Source organism: Sphaerodactylus townsendi, linkage group LG08 (assembly GCF_021028975.2).
Source record: "Sphaerodactylus townsendi isolate TG3544 linkage group LG08, MPM_Stown_v2.3, whole genome shotgun sequence".
Classification (NCBI taxonomy): domain Eukaryota; kingdom Metazoa; phylum Chordata; class Lepidosauria; order Squamata; family Sphaerodactylidae; genus Sphaerodactylus; species Sphaerodactylus townsendi.
The window spans coordinates 110,432,731-110,449,978 of record NC_059432.1 but is presented as its reverse complement, the minus strand read 5'-3'; the positions used below and the strand labels follow the sequence as shown (position 1 = coordinate 110,449,978).

At 51.9% G+C, this 17,248-nt stretch overlaps 1 protein-coding gene across 2 annotated transcripts in view; it reads right to left on the bottom strand.

Annotated features, from left to right (window-relative positions):
* The window catches only part of EIF4E2 (eukaryotic translation initiation factor 4E family member 2), a 63,145-nt gene that overhangs the window by 2,276 nt on the left and 43,621 nt on the right, over positions 1-17,248 (bottom strand). Inside the window, exon 7 of one of the 2 annotated variants that reach the window (XM_048506400.1) lies at positions 4,010-4,090. The exons of the other annotated variant lie outside the window; for it this stretch is intronic. Coding sequence (XP_048362357.1) covers positions 4,045-4,090 — 46 coding nt within the window. The 3' untranslated portion in view covers positions 4,010-4,044. The remainder of the gene's footprint in view (positions 1-4,009; positions 4,091-17,248) is intronic. 2 annotated transcript variants of the gene reach the window in all.

The following is a 17,248-nucleotide window of genomic DNA, read 5'->3' as shown; positions in this document are numbered from 1 at the left end:
TCTGCAACCTGCGGCTCTCCAGATATCCACGGACTACAATTCCCATCAGCCCCTGCCAGCATGGCCAATGGCAGGGCAGGGGCTGATGGGATCTGAAGTCCACGAACATCTGGAGAGTCGCAGGTCAAAGACCCCTATACTAGCGGAGGTTCGGCTATCATCATCCTTTCTCTCCCATTTTGGCCTGGGTCAGTCGCTGGCTCCGCCGAGCAACCTCGCTTGCCCTCCGCCGCGTTCCAAAGGAGCCCGGCTCTTTGCCCACCTTCTCCGGCTGGAATCGGGCAAACTGCATGGGTGGCTCGAGACTTGGGATAAAACCACCTGAAAGTCTACTAATAAACTGCTATGCTCTGTCTCAGAAAAAGATGTTCGTAGGGTTGTATATCCTCCTCCACACAACTAAACGTGTTGGGCCTCCTTTGTGGTAGAATGCCCCGCCTGGGTCCTAGTGCCAACCTAGCCCTGCTCCCACCATCCGTTTGAAAGTTTGAAAGCAAAAATACACTTTTGGCATTCAGTTTAATTACACAACAACATAATACACTAAATAACGGCTTTTGACAAAGGCAGCACATACAAATGAATGATCATTCTCATATTTGTTTGGGACTATATTTATTTATCTAAATTTATTAGCCACCCTCCTCCGGAAGCATACAATTTTTATTTATGGTTATTTATTTATTCAGTTTATTTGTTATTTATTCGATTTATTCATTCGATTTAATCGGCCGCTCCTCCCCTTCCGGGCTTGAGGCGGCTGACATAATTCAAATACAATAGAAGAAGAAGAGTTTGGATTTATATCCCCCCTTTCTCTCCTGCAGGAGACTCAAAGGGGCTTACAGTCTCCTTGCCCTTCCCCCCTTACAACAAACACCCTGTGAAGTGGGTGGGGCTGAGAAAGCTCCGAGAAGCTGTGACTCGCCCAAGGTCACCCAGCTGGCGTGTGTGGGAGTGCCCAGGCTAATCTGAATTCCCCAGATAAGCCTCCACAGCTCAGGTGGCAGAGCTGGGAATCAAACCCGGTTCCTCCAGATTAGATACACAAGCTCTTAACCTCCTACGCCACTACGCCATTCAAACATTATATGAAAATGTCTCACGGACTGCTGCCCCTCAATTGACCCTTCCAACATCTTTTTCTGAGGCAGAGTACGGATTCGAGTCTGAAGGCAGCCCCTTACAGACCGACAGGATTTCCGGGGTGTGAGAGTCGTCGGGCTCCTCATCTGCCTGTTGAAAAGTCATGCCCTGAAAAATGTGCTGCTTTCTAAGGAGCCGCGCGACTCAGATCCACCTGTTCTGCGGCAGATCGCCACGGCGGCCACCCGAAATGGTGTGCGGGAGAAGCGCTGTCGAGCCGAAGCCCGCTCACGCCAACCCCTTAGGGTTTTCCGGGCAGGAAGCTAAGGGAGGGGATGGGCCCAAACTATCTAACAATAAAAACCGTGAACGGGTGGTGCTCCACAATCACTCCTCCGTAAAAGGGTTCCTGCAATAAGTTGAAGCAACAGCGGCAAGGAAAAATATATAACATAACCATTCGTCTGCCCTGTTTCCACCACAGGCAGAGTGAGTCTAGCAAGAAAGGGCAAGGAGGTTTGCTCCGGAGACCTCGGGGCTTGGGATGCTGCAGGGCGCCCCCTATGGGCCAGCTCTCAGCCCCACAAAGCATTTCCCCACAATCCAAATGACCGAGGAAAAGGGAGTGGAGGGGACTCTGCCGGGGCCAAGAAGGTGCCCTCCCCCCTCCATTTTGTCAGGAGACATGCTCTGCTCACGAGCGGCCCCATCCTCTCCTTCAAGTGATAATGGCACGGGAGCCACGATGATGCCACCCGTCTCCCCCGCAAGCAGCCCCACTGAGCCCTCCAGCACGGGATTCGGTGTTTCAAATTAACACTCGTGGTATGGGGAGGGGTTGGGGGGGCCCCTCCCTCCAGGGTCCAGGTTGGGGTCCCAACCCTGCTCGTCTGCCCCATCCGCTTATGTCCCAGTTCTGCAAACAAAAGCCAGCGATCCCAGGCCTGCCAAAGTGGTACTCCAGAAGGCCAAGAACAGACTCCCAACCGTGTGGCTTGCGACCACCAGGGAATTAGCAGCCTTCCCCCCTTCTGTTTTGGCAGTTCCAAAATGATCACGACCAACGAGGCACGGGCTTCTATGTAGGGCTGATATACTATGTTTCGCTTGCTGGGATTGGTGGGTTGCAAGCTGTGCCGGCAGAGGTGGGATCCAGCATGTTCTCACAGGTTCCCGAGAGTAGGTAACTAATTATTTGTGTGTGCCAAGAGGGGGTTACTAATTGGTGATTTTGCCACGTGATTTTTGCCTTAGTTACACCCTCCTCTCAGCAGTAGCACGCAGAACTTGAAGCAGTCTAGCAGGAGGTGCACCGGTATGCATGGCAGCCTGCGCCTGTGTGCATTCGTTTCCCGCCCAAGGACCGGCACAGTGGCTGCGTCCTTGCCACAGCTCCGCCCAGGAATGCCCCGCCCCCATCGTGCCCCGCCCAGCCCCATTGGCACTACACCACAGTTTGAATCCCACCACCATGGGAACCCGTTACTAAAATTTTTGGATCCCACCACTGTGTGCCGGCCCGGGCCAACTGACTGAGTTTGCAAAACTGGGGCCCTCCGTCCGCCCCCCGCTCTAGCGCCCGACATCCACACGACACAGGCAAGCTGAAGACAAACCTCTCAGCCTCGCGAGGCCTCCCTCCTTGTTATGTGGGTGCCTTGCACACAGGCAGCGCGTGATCACAAATAGGGGACGGGTCCCGCGTTGCCGGAAGAGCTGGGTTTGGTGCGGGGACGCAAAACATGACTCGCCTGGTCACCTGTGGCGAGTGGCAAATCCCATTCAGGCGACCAGTCGGGAACATTTAGAGTTCTCTACCCCCTCCTCCAATGGAGGCCACCAATGGCTAACATGGGTAAGTGTGGGCACACAGGATGTTTTATTTTGCCGCACTGAGGATTACTGAGAAGTCTGGAAAGGTAAGGCCAGATTTAAATGGGAATCTTGCGGAGGCAAAAATCATTCTCCTGGGAGCGATGTGTCTAAAGCATAGCTGTCAAACTCGCGGCCCTCCAGATGTTGTGGACTACAGTTCCCATCATCCCCGGCCAGCATGGCAGGGGATGATGGGAACTGTAGTCCATAACATCTGGAGGGCCGCGAGTTTGACACCTGTGGTCTAAAGCATCTTGTTTAAACCAGGCTGCCAGCAGTGTAACTAAAGAGCAAGGGCTGCCTGGTACAAGCCAATCTCGTCAGACTTCAGAAGCTAAGCAAGGTCGTCCGTTGGGAGCCCACCAAGGAAGGCTCTGCAGAGGAAGGCAATGGCAAACCACCTCTGCTTTCCACTGCTCGGGAGCAGCAGCAGGAGCAGTAGGCCCTTGCTTTCACATCCTGCACGTGAGCTCCCGAAGACACCTGGTGGGCCACTGCGAGTAGCAGAGTGCTGGACTAGATGGACTCTGGTCTGATCCAGCAGGCTAGTTTTTATTATTTCTTATTATTTTTTTATTATTATTATTTATTAAATTTGTAGGCCGCCTCATCCCCGAAGGGCTCGAGGCGGCTCCCAACATGGCTGTTCCCAACAGCAAATAATACAACATAAAATTAAGCCATTAAAACTCAGCAACTTATGTTCTTATGTCCTCTTGCCTCGAAAGCTGCAAGTCGATTGTGACTTGGCAGCACTTGGGTCTGTACGCACCGGCTGTGCACAGAAGCTACGTGAGACGTGACACCACTCTGTATAGCAGCCCGGCATTTGTAAGGGGCTACAGGAGCGTAACGCCCCATAAGAAAGAGGTTTCCCCTCCTTGGCACCATGCTGAGATCAAGTCAAAATCTGCAGAGATTGGGAGGGGGGTGGGGGCGGAAGCAGCTTTCTCTGGCAGGAGGGCCCCGGGGCTGCTGGACGCCCAGAGGAGGCTCTGGCTGAGAGGTGAGTCCGCACAATCATGTAAGAAGAAAGATGAAGCCCTACCCTGGGTGGGTGAGAGAGGGAGGGAGAGCGCCCTGTCAGCGACCGCTGTTGTTCACCAGCCCATGAAACTCCTCCCAGGCCCTGGCAAGCCAGAGGGAGAGAAAAAAAAGAAAAGAAAACAGAACGGGAAGGGAAGGGAAGGGAAGGGAAGGGAGGGGAGGGGGAAGAAAAGAAAAAAAAACATACGAGCACTTCAGACCAAAGGCTTAACTCTGAACAAGAGCACAAGACAATCGCGTGCGATTTTCAGCCGCGTGTTCGGAGGGGGCAGGTCGCGACACTCCGGGTTGCAAAGGGCAGTTTGGAGGCGCTTTGCCCCCACCCAACGTGACAGCGCCCACCCCCGGCTGCCCTTTGTTAACGGGAGACCTTCTTTTTACCCCTCCCTTCTCCCTGGTGGAAACTAAAGTCAAGTTCCTTGGGCGGGGGAGATCTGGATTCCCAAGAAGTTGCACAAACGTCGATGGTGTGTATTGTCGAAGGCTTTCACGGCCGGAGCCACTGGAGCGCTGTGTGGTTTCCGGGCTGTATGGCCGTGTTCCAGTAGCATTCTCTCCTGACGTTTCGCCTGCATCCGTGGCTGGCATCTGGTGATCCTCTGAAGATGTCAGCCACAGATGCAGGCGAAACATCAGGAGAAAATGCTACTTGAACATGGCCATACAGCCCGGAAAAGCCACGACACCCTATTGATGGCATGATATATATATAAAAAATGATATGGAACACTTTACCACCAGCTGTCTGGGCCCTGCGGGACCTTGGAGAGTTCCGCAGGGTCTGCAAGACCGAATTGTTCCACCGGGCCTTTGGAGAGACCAGCCACTGAGGGTGCCCTGGTCTATCCGCCCCCCCCCCCCCCGCTGTATAGGGTCCCTAACATCATCGGGACCCATTATTCTCTTTTGGGAGGGTTGCATATGGGTTCGTGGGATACTGTTTTAGAACGTAATTTTTTAAACTTTTAATATGTTTTATATATGATATTGTATTGTTCACCGCCCTGAGCCCTTCGGGGAGAGGGCGGTATATTAAATCAATCAATCAATCAATCAATCAATCAATCAATCAATCAATCAATTAATTAATAAAATAAGATTTGCAGCTACAGAGAAATGCCAGCAGCCAGGAACACCCCAGACCAGGGGTCTGCAACCTGCGGCTCTCCAGATGTTCATGGACTACAAATCCCATCAGCCCCAGCCAACATGGCCAATTGGCCAAGCTGGCAGGGGCTGATGGGAATTGTAGTCCACGAACGTCTGGAGAGCTGCAGGTTGCAGACCCCTGCCCCAGACGGAGATATGCATGCACACACAAAGCTGCCTTACACTGCAACAGACCCCCGGGCCTGCAAGGTCTGTATTGTCTGCTCAGACACACGGCCGTCCTCCAGGGTTTCAGGCACAAGTTATTCACTTCCCCGGCTGTCTGGTCCCTTCAACTGGAGATGCTGGGGATTGAGCTTGGAGCCTTCTGCGTGTGAGGCAGAGGTCCTTCTCCAGAGCCACCTCCCCGCCCCAGAGCTTTCTGAAGCACGAATTACAGAGCTGGAGGGGAAAGCAGTTGGTGGCTCAGATTAGGACAGAAGAGATCTGGATTCCAATCGCCACTGTTGGGTCAACCTCACTGTTAACTCGCTGCCTCTCGCTCTCTACCATATCTCGTAAAATTGTTCTGAAGACAAAATGGAGAAGAGTTTGGATTTATATCCCCTCTCTCTCTTTTGTAAGGAGACTCAAAGGGGCTTATAATCTCCTTTCCCTCCCCCCTTCCCCCCCGCCCACAACAAATACCCTGTGAGGTGAGTGGGGCTGAGAGGAGCAGCAGTGGCATAGGAGGTTAAGAGCTCGTGTATCTAATCTGGAGGAACCGGGTTTGATTCCCCGCTCTGCCGTCTGAGCAGTGGAGGCTTATCTGGGGAATTCAGATTAGCCTGTACACTCCCACACACGCCAGCTGGGTGACCTTGGGCTAGTCACAGCTTCTCAGAGCTCTCAACCCCACCTACCTCACAGGGTGTTTGTTGTAAGGGGGGAAGGGCAAGGAGATTGTCAGCCCCTTTGAGTCTCCTGCAGGAGAGAAAGGGGGGATATAAATCCAAACTCTTCTTCTTCTTCTTGTTCCTCCAAAGAACTGTGACTTGCCCTAGCTGTGTTGGAGCGCACATGCTAATCTGGTTCCCCAGATAAGCCTCCACAGTTGAAGTGGCAGAGCAGGGAATCAAACCCGGTTCTCCAGATTAGAGTGCACCTGCTCTTAACCACTACACCGTACTGGCTCTCAGGACACAATCCGGTGCACTGGCCCCTTGGAGAAAGGGCTGGGAGGACACAGGGCGGCTAAGAAGCTGGCTCAAACCGACTCGGGCCACCTGGTCCATTTGCAGGCTTGCCCAAGGCGTCTGGAAAGGGGCTCTCCAGGCACAGCCCTTTCCTTCTCTCACAACAGAGTCATTCGAGTCCAGTAGCGCCTTTGGAACAATCAAGATTTGGGGGGGTATAAGACTACGAGAGTCAGATATGACCTGATGTTTGACTCTAGGAAGCTCATATCCCCCCCCCCCCCCCCGCCAAATCTTCTCGGTCTCTTTGATGTTACGGATTCCCATCTGTTTGGCAGTTCTACTGCACATCGACAGGGCTGCCCACCAGAAACTATCTTCCCGTTCTTGTGGCTGAAGGTTCTCGTCTCTGGAGACCAAACCTTGCCCCATCTCTATGAACAGTGCAGAACTTCTACCACTGAGGCAGAGTCCCTCTCTGGAGGGAACATCCTTCCCTTCCCCCTTACAACAGCATGCCTAGACTATGCAGGAAGAAGAATCTTGATCCTCCTTGATCTGAGATTGCAAATGCCTTAGCAGACCAGGTGCTCAGGAGCAGCAGCAGCAGCAGCAGAAGGCAATTGCTTTCACCTCCTGCCTGTAAGCTCCCAAAGGCACCTGGTGGGCCACTGCGAGTAGCAGAGTGCTGGGCTAGATGGACTCTGGTCTGATCCAGCAGGCTCTTTCTGATGTACTGGAGGAGGAGGAGGAGGAGGAGGAGGAGGAGGAGGAGGAGGAGGAGGAGGAGGAGGAGGAGGAGGAGGAGGAGGAGAAGAAGAAGAAGAAGAAGGAGGAGGAGGAGGAGGAGGAGGAGGAGGAGGAGGAGGAGAAGAAGGAGGAGGAGGAGGAAGAAGGAAGAAGGAAGAAGAGGAAGAAGAGGAAGAAGGAGGAGGAGAAGAAGAGGAAGAAGAAGAAGAAGGAAGAAGGAAGAAGAAGAAGAAGAGGAAGAGGGAGAAAGAGGAGGAGGAGAAGAAGAGGAAGGAGAAGAAGAGGAAGAAGAGGAATGAGAAGGGAGAAGGAGAAGAAGGAGAAGAAGGAGAAGGAGGAGGAGGAGGTGGATTGGTTTTTATACTCTGCTTTTCTCCACCCTGAGGAGTCTCAAAGCACCTTACAGCTGCCATCACCTCCCCTCCCCACAACAGTCCCTTTGTGAGGCAGTTGGAGCTGAGGGAGTTCTGAGAGAACTGTGGCTGGCCCAAGGTCACCCAATCAGTTTCACTTGGAGGAGCGGGGAATCGAACCGAGCTCCCCAGATCAGAGACCGCCACTCTTAGCCGCTGCACCGTGCTGGCTCCTAGCACGTCAGCTAGGGCCACCAGTCAAACGTTCAGCTCAGAACTGGCCAATTCCAACGGGCAGCAGAAGGGGATCAGATCTAGCAACCGATGTTCTTGGGCTCCAAGGGCTGCTCCTCCTGCAGTCCTTCAATCTGAGGCTGAGACCCCAAGGGGTTTGGGCACCTTTCGCTGCTGTTCTCCTACGGCAGTGACGGCGAACCTTTTAGAGACCGAGTGCCAGGGGTGGAGCGAGGGGAGACGCATGTGCCCTGTGCCCTTGCCAAGCCCTTGCCCGCCCCTGGAATGCCCCCTGAATGCCCCGAAACCCCCTCGCCACGCCCCAGGTACGCCCTCGCCACACCTCTGCAGGGGCACACGCCCAGCGTGTCGCGCACCCCTTTCCCCCTTGGTGATATGCCGCTGCCAAGTGCCCAAACTGGGGCGACGGTGCACGTGCCAACAAAGAGGGCTCTGAGCGCCACCTCTGGCACACGTGCCGTAGGCTCGCCACCACTGTCCTAGGAGATCGCAAGCTGCAAACTCGCCCGCCCCGTTTTGGGCTGATGGTACATGCATCGCTTCGCAGGCTGCGCACGAGTTTGCTAATAGAGCCATTTTTTGATGGGAAAAGGGAGAGGCGATTGTTAGCAGCCCCATCCCGCCTTAAATCTGCTTTGCTAATGACACCCTCAATAAACATAAAAACGCCATCGCTATCTGCGGCAAAAGTGCTTTCAGATAAATCCCGGGGAAAGGGGCCTAATGTCTCCGACACCGGCGCTATTTTTCTCGTTGATGGGCAAGCTCGTCGAGAAGGGGGGGGGGAAACGCAGCCGCTTTTGCAGACACAGACAAATGGAGATTATGGGTTGGGGAGACCCCGAGAGTTTGCAGGGACCTGACAATTATCCGGCAACGCAGTCTGGTGAGGCAGGGTGCAAAGCCCCTGTTTAGGCAGCCGAAGGGTGCAAAGGAGATGCATCTGAAGCAGGGGTCTCAAACACGTGGCCCGGAGGGCCAGATGCGGCCCCTTGAAGGGACTTATCGAGCCCGCAAGCCAGCTAGAGCCAGAGTGGTGTTGTGGTTAAGGGCAGGTGCACTCTAATCTGGGGAACCGGCTTTGATTCCCTGCTCTGCCACTTGAGCTGTGGAGGCTTAAGAACATAAGAACGAGCCTGCTGGATCAGACCAGAGTCCATCAAGTCCAGCTCTCTGCTACTCGCAGTGGCCCACCAGGTGCCATTGGGAGCTCACGTGCAGGAGGTGAAAGCAATGGCCTTCTGCTGCTGCTGCTCCCGAGCACCTGGTCTGCTAGGGCATTTGCAATCTGAGATCAAGGAGGATCAAGATTGGTAGCCAGAGATCCGTGGTGGCGAACCTTTGGCACTCCAGATGTTATGACTACAATTCCCATCAGCCCCTGCCAGCATAGCCAATTGCCCATGCTCGCAGGGGCTGATGGGAATTGTAGTCCATAACATCTGGAGTGCCAAAGGTTCGCCACCACTGCCATAGATCAACTTCTCCTCCATAAATCTGTCCAAGCCCTTTTTAAAGCTATCCAGGTTAAAGCTACCCAGGTTTATCTGATGAACTAGATTAGCTTGTGCACTCCAACACATGTCAGCTGGGTGACCTTGGGCTAGTCACAGTTCTTTGCAGCTCTCTCAGCCCCACCCACCTCACAGGGTGTTTGTTGTGGGGGGGGGGAAGGGAAAGGAGATTGTAAGCCCCTTTGAGTCTCCTGCAGGAGAGAAAGGGGGGATATAAATCCAATTCTTCTTCCTCTTCTAGGCAACCCTCCCCTCCCACAACTTTTCAATTCATTTTTACTTGATTAAACTTACACCCTGCTCATCCCTGCCCACAGCCAAGCTTCGAGCAGCTCACATACATTTAAAAACTAATACATACAGTCAGCTTTAAAATTAGGTCAACTTAGCCTAGTGAGCCAGCTGTGGGCTCGTCAGTGTAGGCACCGATCCAACGGCGCTCCGGGCTCGTCAGACCAGGTATGCACCCCGCCCTGCTCCCAATTCGGCCTGGTGAGCTCGTTGTGGATCCAACAGTCCTGGCAAAAACCCACTCTGCTCCCAATCGGGCCTGCTGAGCCTTCCCCTCCATAACAAATGAATCTGACATGCCCCAAAGCAGGGGTGTCCAACCTATGCCTTCCAGGGGATCACGGACTATTATTCCCATCAGCTCTGCCAACTGGCCATGCTGGCAGGGGCTGATGGGAATCGTGGTCCATGAACATCTGGAGGGGCACCTGGGTTGGAGACCTCTGCTCCAAAGTCTTCCAAGATGGCACAGTAGGCAGGATTTGGCCTCCTCAACCTCTGCTTCAGGCTTCTGGATTTCACCGCTGTGCTATTTTTCAGACTGGAATACAATATCACAGGTCCAACTACCCTATGGGGAGGCAAACCATCTCTATCTCAGCCCTAGCTTGGTGTAAGATATAACCCATATTGAGAAGTTTAAAGCATTAAATTCAGTTTATTGGACCTGACAAGCCGCCCTCCCTTCTGGGCTTGGGGCGACTAACATCAGGTTAGAAAAATTACGTATGAAATACAGATAAGTATTTTTTTTTAAAACTGAAAACATTCCAATCATCCAATCAATTTGGTCCAAGAAGCAGGAACTATCCTATAGGGGTGTGTCACCTCAATATAAAGATGAACAGAAGACAAAAGGGAAGGCCAAAAAGGGGGAAAGGGAGGGAACAGGAAAAAAGGAAAGGGGAAGGGAAGAAGGGGGGAGGAGTGAAACAGGGAGAAAGGGGGCAGGTAGAAAGGGAGGCCAGATGGTATTTGGTGGCCTTAACCATATGCATGGTGGTACAGTTATGCCTCAACCATATGCTTGGTGGTACAGCTCTGCCTCAACCATATGTCTGGTGGTACAGCTCTGTCTCAACCATATGCATGGTGGTACAGCTGTGCCTCAACCATATGCATGGTGGTACAGTTCTGACTCAACCATATGCTTGGTGGTACAGCTCTGCCTCAACCATATGCTTGATGGTACAGATCTGTCTCAACCATACGTTTGGTGGTACAGCTGTACCTCAACCATATGCTTGGTAGTACAGCTGTGCCTCAACCATATGCCTGGTGGTACAGCTGTGCCTCAACCATATGCTTGGTGGTACAGCTGTGCCTCAACCATATGCTTGGTAGTACAGCTGTGCCTCAACCATATGCCTGGTGGTACAGCTCTGCAGAAGTGACCACAACCCGCCACAATCATTTAAATAAGGAGTAATTGGTAACCTCAGCTAGATTCGAGTCCAGTAGGACATCAGAGACCAGCAAACATTTCAATGTACGAGTTTTCGAGAGTCAGTTCTCTTCGTCAGATAGGGACGAAGACTGTTTGGACTCTCTAAACCTCATGATCCCTCAAAGACTTGTAGTTCTGTGGGGTGCAAAACAAAACAGAAAGGGGAAGAAGAGACTTCAACCCAGAACAACCAGGCAACCGAGAAGGCTGGCAACAGACCTAATAGGAGAATGAATCCTAATGTATACCTATGATGAATAAACAAAAACTGAATACAATACAATTTTTTTAAAAAAAATCACTCCGCATGGTGCCATAGAGAAAAAACACATCTTGCCATGACACATCTATGAAAGGGCCAGCCCCAGACATCCTCAGGACAAGTTATGGCAAGATTCTTATACCCAGTATGGGCAACCAGAGATATCTCTTCCCCTTTCACTCCCTGATGCTGATTCACATGAAGAAGAAGAAGAAGAAGAAGAAGAAGAAGAAGAAGAAGAAGAAGAAGAAGAAGAAGAAGAAGAAGAAGAAGAAGAAGAAGAAGGGGGAGGAGGGGGAGGAGGAGTTTGGATTTATAACCCCCCTTTCTCTCCTGCAGGAGACTCAAAGGGGCTTACAATCTCCTTGCCCTTCCCCCCTCACAACAAACACCCTGAGAGGTGGGTGGGGCTGAGAGAGCTCCGAAAAGCTGTGACTAGCCCAAGGTCACCCAGCTGGCGTGTGTGGGAGTGTACAGGCTAATCTAATTCCCCAGATAAGCCTCCACAGCTCAGGTGGCAGAGCGGGGAATCAAACCCGGTTCCTCCAGATTAGATACACGAGCTCTTAACCTCCTACGCCACTGCTGCTTCCTTTTCGAGAGTTTGGATTTATACCTCGCTTTTCTCAACCAGAAAGGAGTCTCAAAGCAGCTTACCAACTATTGTCAAAGGCTTTCAACACCCCAGCTTTCAACAACATCCAAGCTTACAAACTTCTTCCCTTCCCCTCCCCACACCAGACACCTTGTGAAGTAGGTGGGGTTGAGAGAGTTCTGAGGGAACTGTGACTAGCCGAAGGTCACCCGGCAGGCTTCATGTGTAGGAGCAGGGGAACAAACCCAGTTCACCAGATAAGCATCTGCTGCTCATGCGGAGAAGTGAAGAATCAAACCTGGCTCAGCAGATAAGAGACCATCTGCTCTTAACCACTACATCACTAAACACAAAGGCTGGAAAACTGCCAGGGGCAGGAAGGTGTGGCTGTACGGCAAAAGGATGAACCAGTAATCCCCAGGAGGTTGCAATACACAAACCAAATGGATTGTCAACCTTGTGGTGAAAAGAGGAGGAAGAGTTTGGATTTATATCCCCCTTTCTATCCTGTAAGGAGACTCAAAGGGGGTTAACAGTCTCCTCCCCCCCCCCCACAAACATCCTGTGTGGTGGGTGGGGCTGAGAACTCCAAAGAACTGTAACTCGCCCAAGGTCACCCAGCTGGCATGTGTTGGAGTGCACAAGCTAATCTGGTTCCCCAGATAAGCCTCCATAGCTCAAGTGGCATAGCTCAACCCGGTTCTCCAGATTAGAGTGTACCTGCTCTTAACCTCGACACCAACCTGGTGCATTCTGAAGCCAAAGGTGGAGGGCTGGGTTCCAGCCAAAGTACACCTGTTCTCCGTATCTCCATATGGCAGACCTGGGCATTATACGGCCCGCGGGCCACATCCGGCCCGCCAGATGACCCTGACTGGCCCCCCTGCTGTGCTGGGGAGCGAGGTGCCTTTGAAAGCCCCGCAGAAGCCGGTTGCCTTGGCTGCCAACTTCTGCGGGGCTTTCAAAAGCGCCTCGCCCCCCTGCCTTGCTGGGGAGCGAGGCGCCTTTGAAAGCCCCGAAAAGCCGGTTGCCTTGGCTGCCGGCTTCTGCGGGGTTTTCAAAAGCGCCTCGCCCCCCTGCCTTTTGGCCCGGCCCTCCACAATATTTTCTGTTTCTTAGGCGGCCCCATGGAAAAAATAATTGACCACCCCTGCCATATGGCCAGACCCCTCTTGGTAACATTTTTTATCCCAAACTCACTTGCAACCAAGTCCATGTTATTTCCCAATTATTTTCAAAGCCCGCACGCTGCTACCAGAACCGATTGCTCGGGCATATTCGAACCTGAACTGCCTGGCTCGGGTTAGTCCAGCCCGGTCACAAAATCTACTCTTTTCAACCCAAGGCTTCACTCGCGGACGATTATTTCTCTGGCTAGAGGAAGACCCTCGGCGAGTGCTGGATGTCTTATCGTGGGCTGCCACACCAGGGCTGAGAGGGATTTGCTTTTCAAAGCATCAAAACCCTTCCGCTGCAGAGAGCGGTTAAGCGCGCTCTGAATGAACAAACAAACGGGATGCCGGGCCAGCTTTGGGGATGACCTGGGAGGACGTCTCCGCGGAGGGGGAGGGAAACAAAGCGGGCCATCTGCTTTCTGTGCCCGTTCAGATACCGGCCGCTCGGCAGCGGTTGCCAAGGGGGCCAATTAATGCCGGCTGGGACGGAGCTTAATTAAGGAGCATGTTGGCACAAGCTGGCACGCCTTCAGTCGCCTCCGCCCGGGGAACTTGTGATCCCCTGACCCTCTGCCACCATCTCCCGGGCACCCCTTTTGTGCGGGTGGGCAAGAGATCAGTCCCGCCACGCCAGGGGGCCACTTCAGTGAAGAAGGGAAAGTCTCACGTTTCCTTGCTGCGCGCACACACAAAGCAAGGCCGGCTGGGACTCACCCTTCTGTCTGAACTCCCCTGGACAAAGAGGGATATATGAGGTAATGCCACAGGGCAGCTTACGAACTCGCAGAGCGCTGCGGTTTTTGCTTTCAGACTCCTGGTCTCAGGGTGTCCACAATTTCTACGGCAGATAGTATCACCGAAAACACCTTGCCAGGTGAGGGCTGGGAAAATACGGGAGCGTCCCATCGTAGGTTTTTCGGCCTCAGTCTATCCAGCACTGCCAGGACGATGGGGCGGCGGCTGGAAAACATTTCTGAATTGACCATTCTCGTTGTGGGCATGTGTGTGTGTGTGTGGGGGGCGGGGGCGGGAACAGAAGCACAGAACTGTTGTGATGATTTAATTGGGAAGGTCCACGCGTTCACCCCTGCCGTTGTGATTCATATCGCGGCGCTGCAAAATTTCGCCGTGGAAAAACCCACCTCCCTGGTCCTGCCATGTTTATTGATTTATTTTATTTATTGTTTGGTTTTGTATACCGCCCTATCCCCGAAGGGCTCTGGGTGGTGTACAACAAAATTAAATCATAATACAACTAAACGACAAATCAAAACGAAACAATTAAATTTCAATACAAATAAATGACTAAATCCCTTTCAAAAACAGCGCTTAGTACATGTTTAGGCATACCAACGTGGGGCAAAACTTCGCACGGAAGAAATGGTTCCTGTGCCACTCAGTGTATGTGCAAAAGCACACGTGTGCAAATTTCCAGCACTTCAATGTATTGTGGAAGGCTTTCCCGTCCGGAATCAACTGGCTGTTGTGCGTTTTCTGGGCTGTGTGGCCGTGCTTGGGCAAGTTTTTGACTCTAACGTTTCGCCCACATCTATGGGTGGCATCTTCAGACAGTAAGATGCATTTCTCTTCCCACCATACAATCACACCGCACTGTGCCACAGAGAGAAACACATCTTACCGGGAAACGCCTCCGCAGATGCCAGCCATGAATGTGGACGAAATGTTAAGAGTGAAAACTACAGACCACGGCTACACGGCCCGGAAAACTCACAGCAGCCAGTTCCAACGGTTCCTTTTTACCGAGTTTGCCACGCAGCACAAGAAGAAGAGAGAAGAAGGACAGGAGGAGGAATTTGGATTTATATCCCCCCTTTCTCTCCTGTAAGGAGACTCAAGGTGGCTCACAAGCTCCTTTCCCTTCCTCTCCCCACCAGAGACACCTCAAAGAAGAACAGAAGAGAAGAAGAGTTTGGATTTATATCCCCCCTTTCTCTCCTGCAGGAGACTCAAAGGGGCTGACAATCTCCCTGCCCTTCCTCACTCACAACAAACACCCTGTGAGGTGGGTGGGGCTGAGAGAGCTCCGAGAAGCTGTGACTAGCCCAAGGTCACCCAGCTGGCGTGTGTGGGAGTGCGCAGGCTAATCTGAATTCCCCAGATAAGCCTCCACAGCTCAGGCGGCAGAGCTGGGAATCAAACCCGGTTCCTCCAGATTAGATACAGGAGCTCTTAACCTCCTACGCCACTGCTGCTCCTCAAAGTGAGGTAGGGGGGCTGACAGAGTTCCGAAGAACAGTGACTAACCCAAGGTCACCCAGCAGGAATGTTGGGAGGGCAGAAAAATGTCTGGTTCACCAGATAAGCCTCTCCCACTCATGTTGAAGAGGGGGGAATCAAACCCAGTTCTTCAGATTAGAATCCACCGGCTCTTAACCAGAACACTATGCCGGCTCTCGAAACCAATCACGCTGGCTCTCGAAACCAATTGCAGACCAGTTTTGGGGGTGCACAGTGTGCTTCAAGAATGTGTTATCGTGGATGGATCTATCCTGACAGCAGAGGCGGCTTCCCTCTGGTAGAAGGACGAAAGCCCTTCTGCTGGTGGAATGGGGCTATGGGACCAAACCCAGCAAATGCCCACACTGGGCAAGGGAACTTCAAAGCGGTGTGTGATTTGTGTTAAAACTGCTGTTCCCTGGGACCTAATTCACGAAAACGCTCGACAGCCACCTGATAATGAAGCGTAGAAGACTTCTCTTATCCCTGGAGTCCCCAGTGAATCAGACGTCTAGTTGTTTACATTGGCATTGCAGGAAACCCTCGAGTTCTATTTGCACTTCAAAGGATAATGAAGATTTACCCAAACCTGTTACGGGGCTCTCTTTACTCGGCTGTCCCCGAGCGTGGACCAAATTGGTTTGGGGCCTGTCCCTGTCCAAAATTATGAGATTCTTTTAAAAGGACCGGTTCCAGAGGGGTACAGACACAGCGGCTCATCTGTCCTGGCGGCAAGAAAACTGAGCGGCAAATTATTTTTAGAGCTCAGCGCTCGGCGAATGTTATTGTATTAAGTTACTTGTTTGTAGCTTGGTTTATCAGGGTATCAGCACAGCGGATTGGTTTTTTTTTTTTTCCTGAGACTCCACAGCCTCTGGAGGAAATCTGACTGATTGTAATCTACCACTTTCTCCTCTTCTACTTGGAAAAAAAAATACCTCTGCCAACTCTCTCCTTCCTTGTTCTCAATCTCTAGCCAACTGTAAGAACAGAGATAAACGCAAGATTCTACACTCGGGCAGAAAAAAATGAAATGCAGTGGGTGACACTTGGCTTGACAACGCTACATGTGAAAGGGATCTGGGAGCCTAGTAGACCACAAACTGAACATGAGTCAAAAGTACTTGGAGTACAGTGTTCAATTCTGGTCGCCACATCTCAAAAAGGATATCTAGGAGATAGAAAAAGTGCAGAGAAGGGCAACGAGGATGATTGAGGGACTGGAGCACCTTCCTTATGAGGAGAGGCTGCAGCGTTTGGGACTCTTTAGTTTGGAGAGGAGACGTCTGAGGGGGAATATGATTGAAGTCTATAAAATTATGCATGGGGTAGAAAATGTTGACAGAGAGAAATTTTTCTCTCTTTCTCACAATACTAGAACCAGGGGGCATTCATTGAAAAATGCTGGGGGGAAGAATTAGGACTAATAAAAGGAAACACTTCTTCACGCAACGTGTGATTGGTGTTTGGAATATGCTGGCACAGGAGGTGGTGATGGCCACTCACCTGGAAAGCTTTAAAAAGGGTTTGGACAGATTTATGGAGGAGAAGTCGATCTATGGCTACCAATCTTGATCCTCCTTGATCTGAGATTGCAAATGCCTTAGCAGACCAGGTGCTCAGGAGCAGCAGCAGTAGAAGGCCTTTGCTTTCACATCCTGCACGTGAGCTCCCAAAGGCACCTGGTGGGCCACTGCGAGTAGCAGATTGCTGGACTAGATGGACTCTGGTCTGATCCAGCAGGCTAGTTCTTAAGTTCTTATGTGTGATGTGGCAGTCAAGAAAGTCAACACAGTTCTGGGATGCATCAATAAGAGCATAGTGTCTAGATCAAGGGAAGTAATTGTACCACTCTACTCTGCATTGGTCAGAACTTACCTGGAATATTGTGTTCAGTTCTGGTCACCGCAATTAAAGAAGGATATTGACAAGCTGGAACGTGCCCAGAGGAGGGCAGCCAAAATGGTAAAAGGTCTGGAATCCATGCCCTACGAAGAGAGGCTTAGGGAGCTGGGGATGTTTAGTCTGGAGAAGCGAAGGTTAAGGAGGAACAGGGTAGCCATGTTTAAATATTT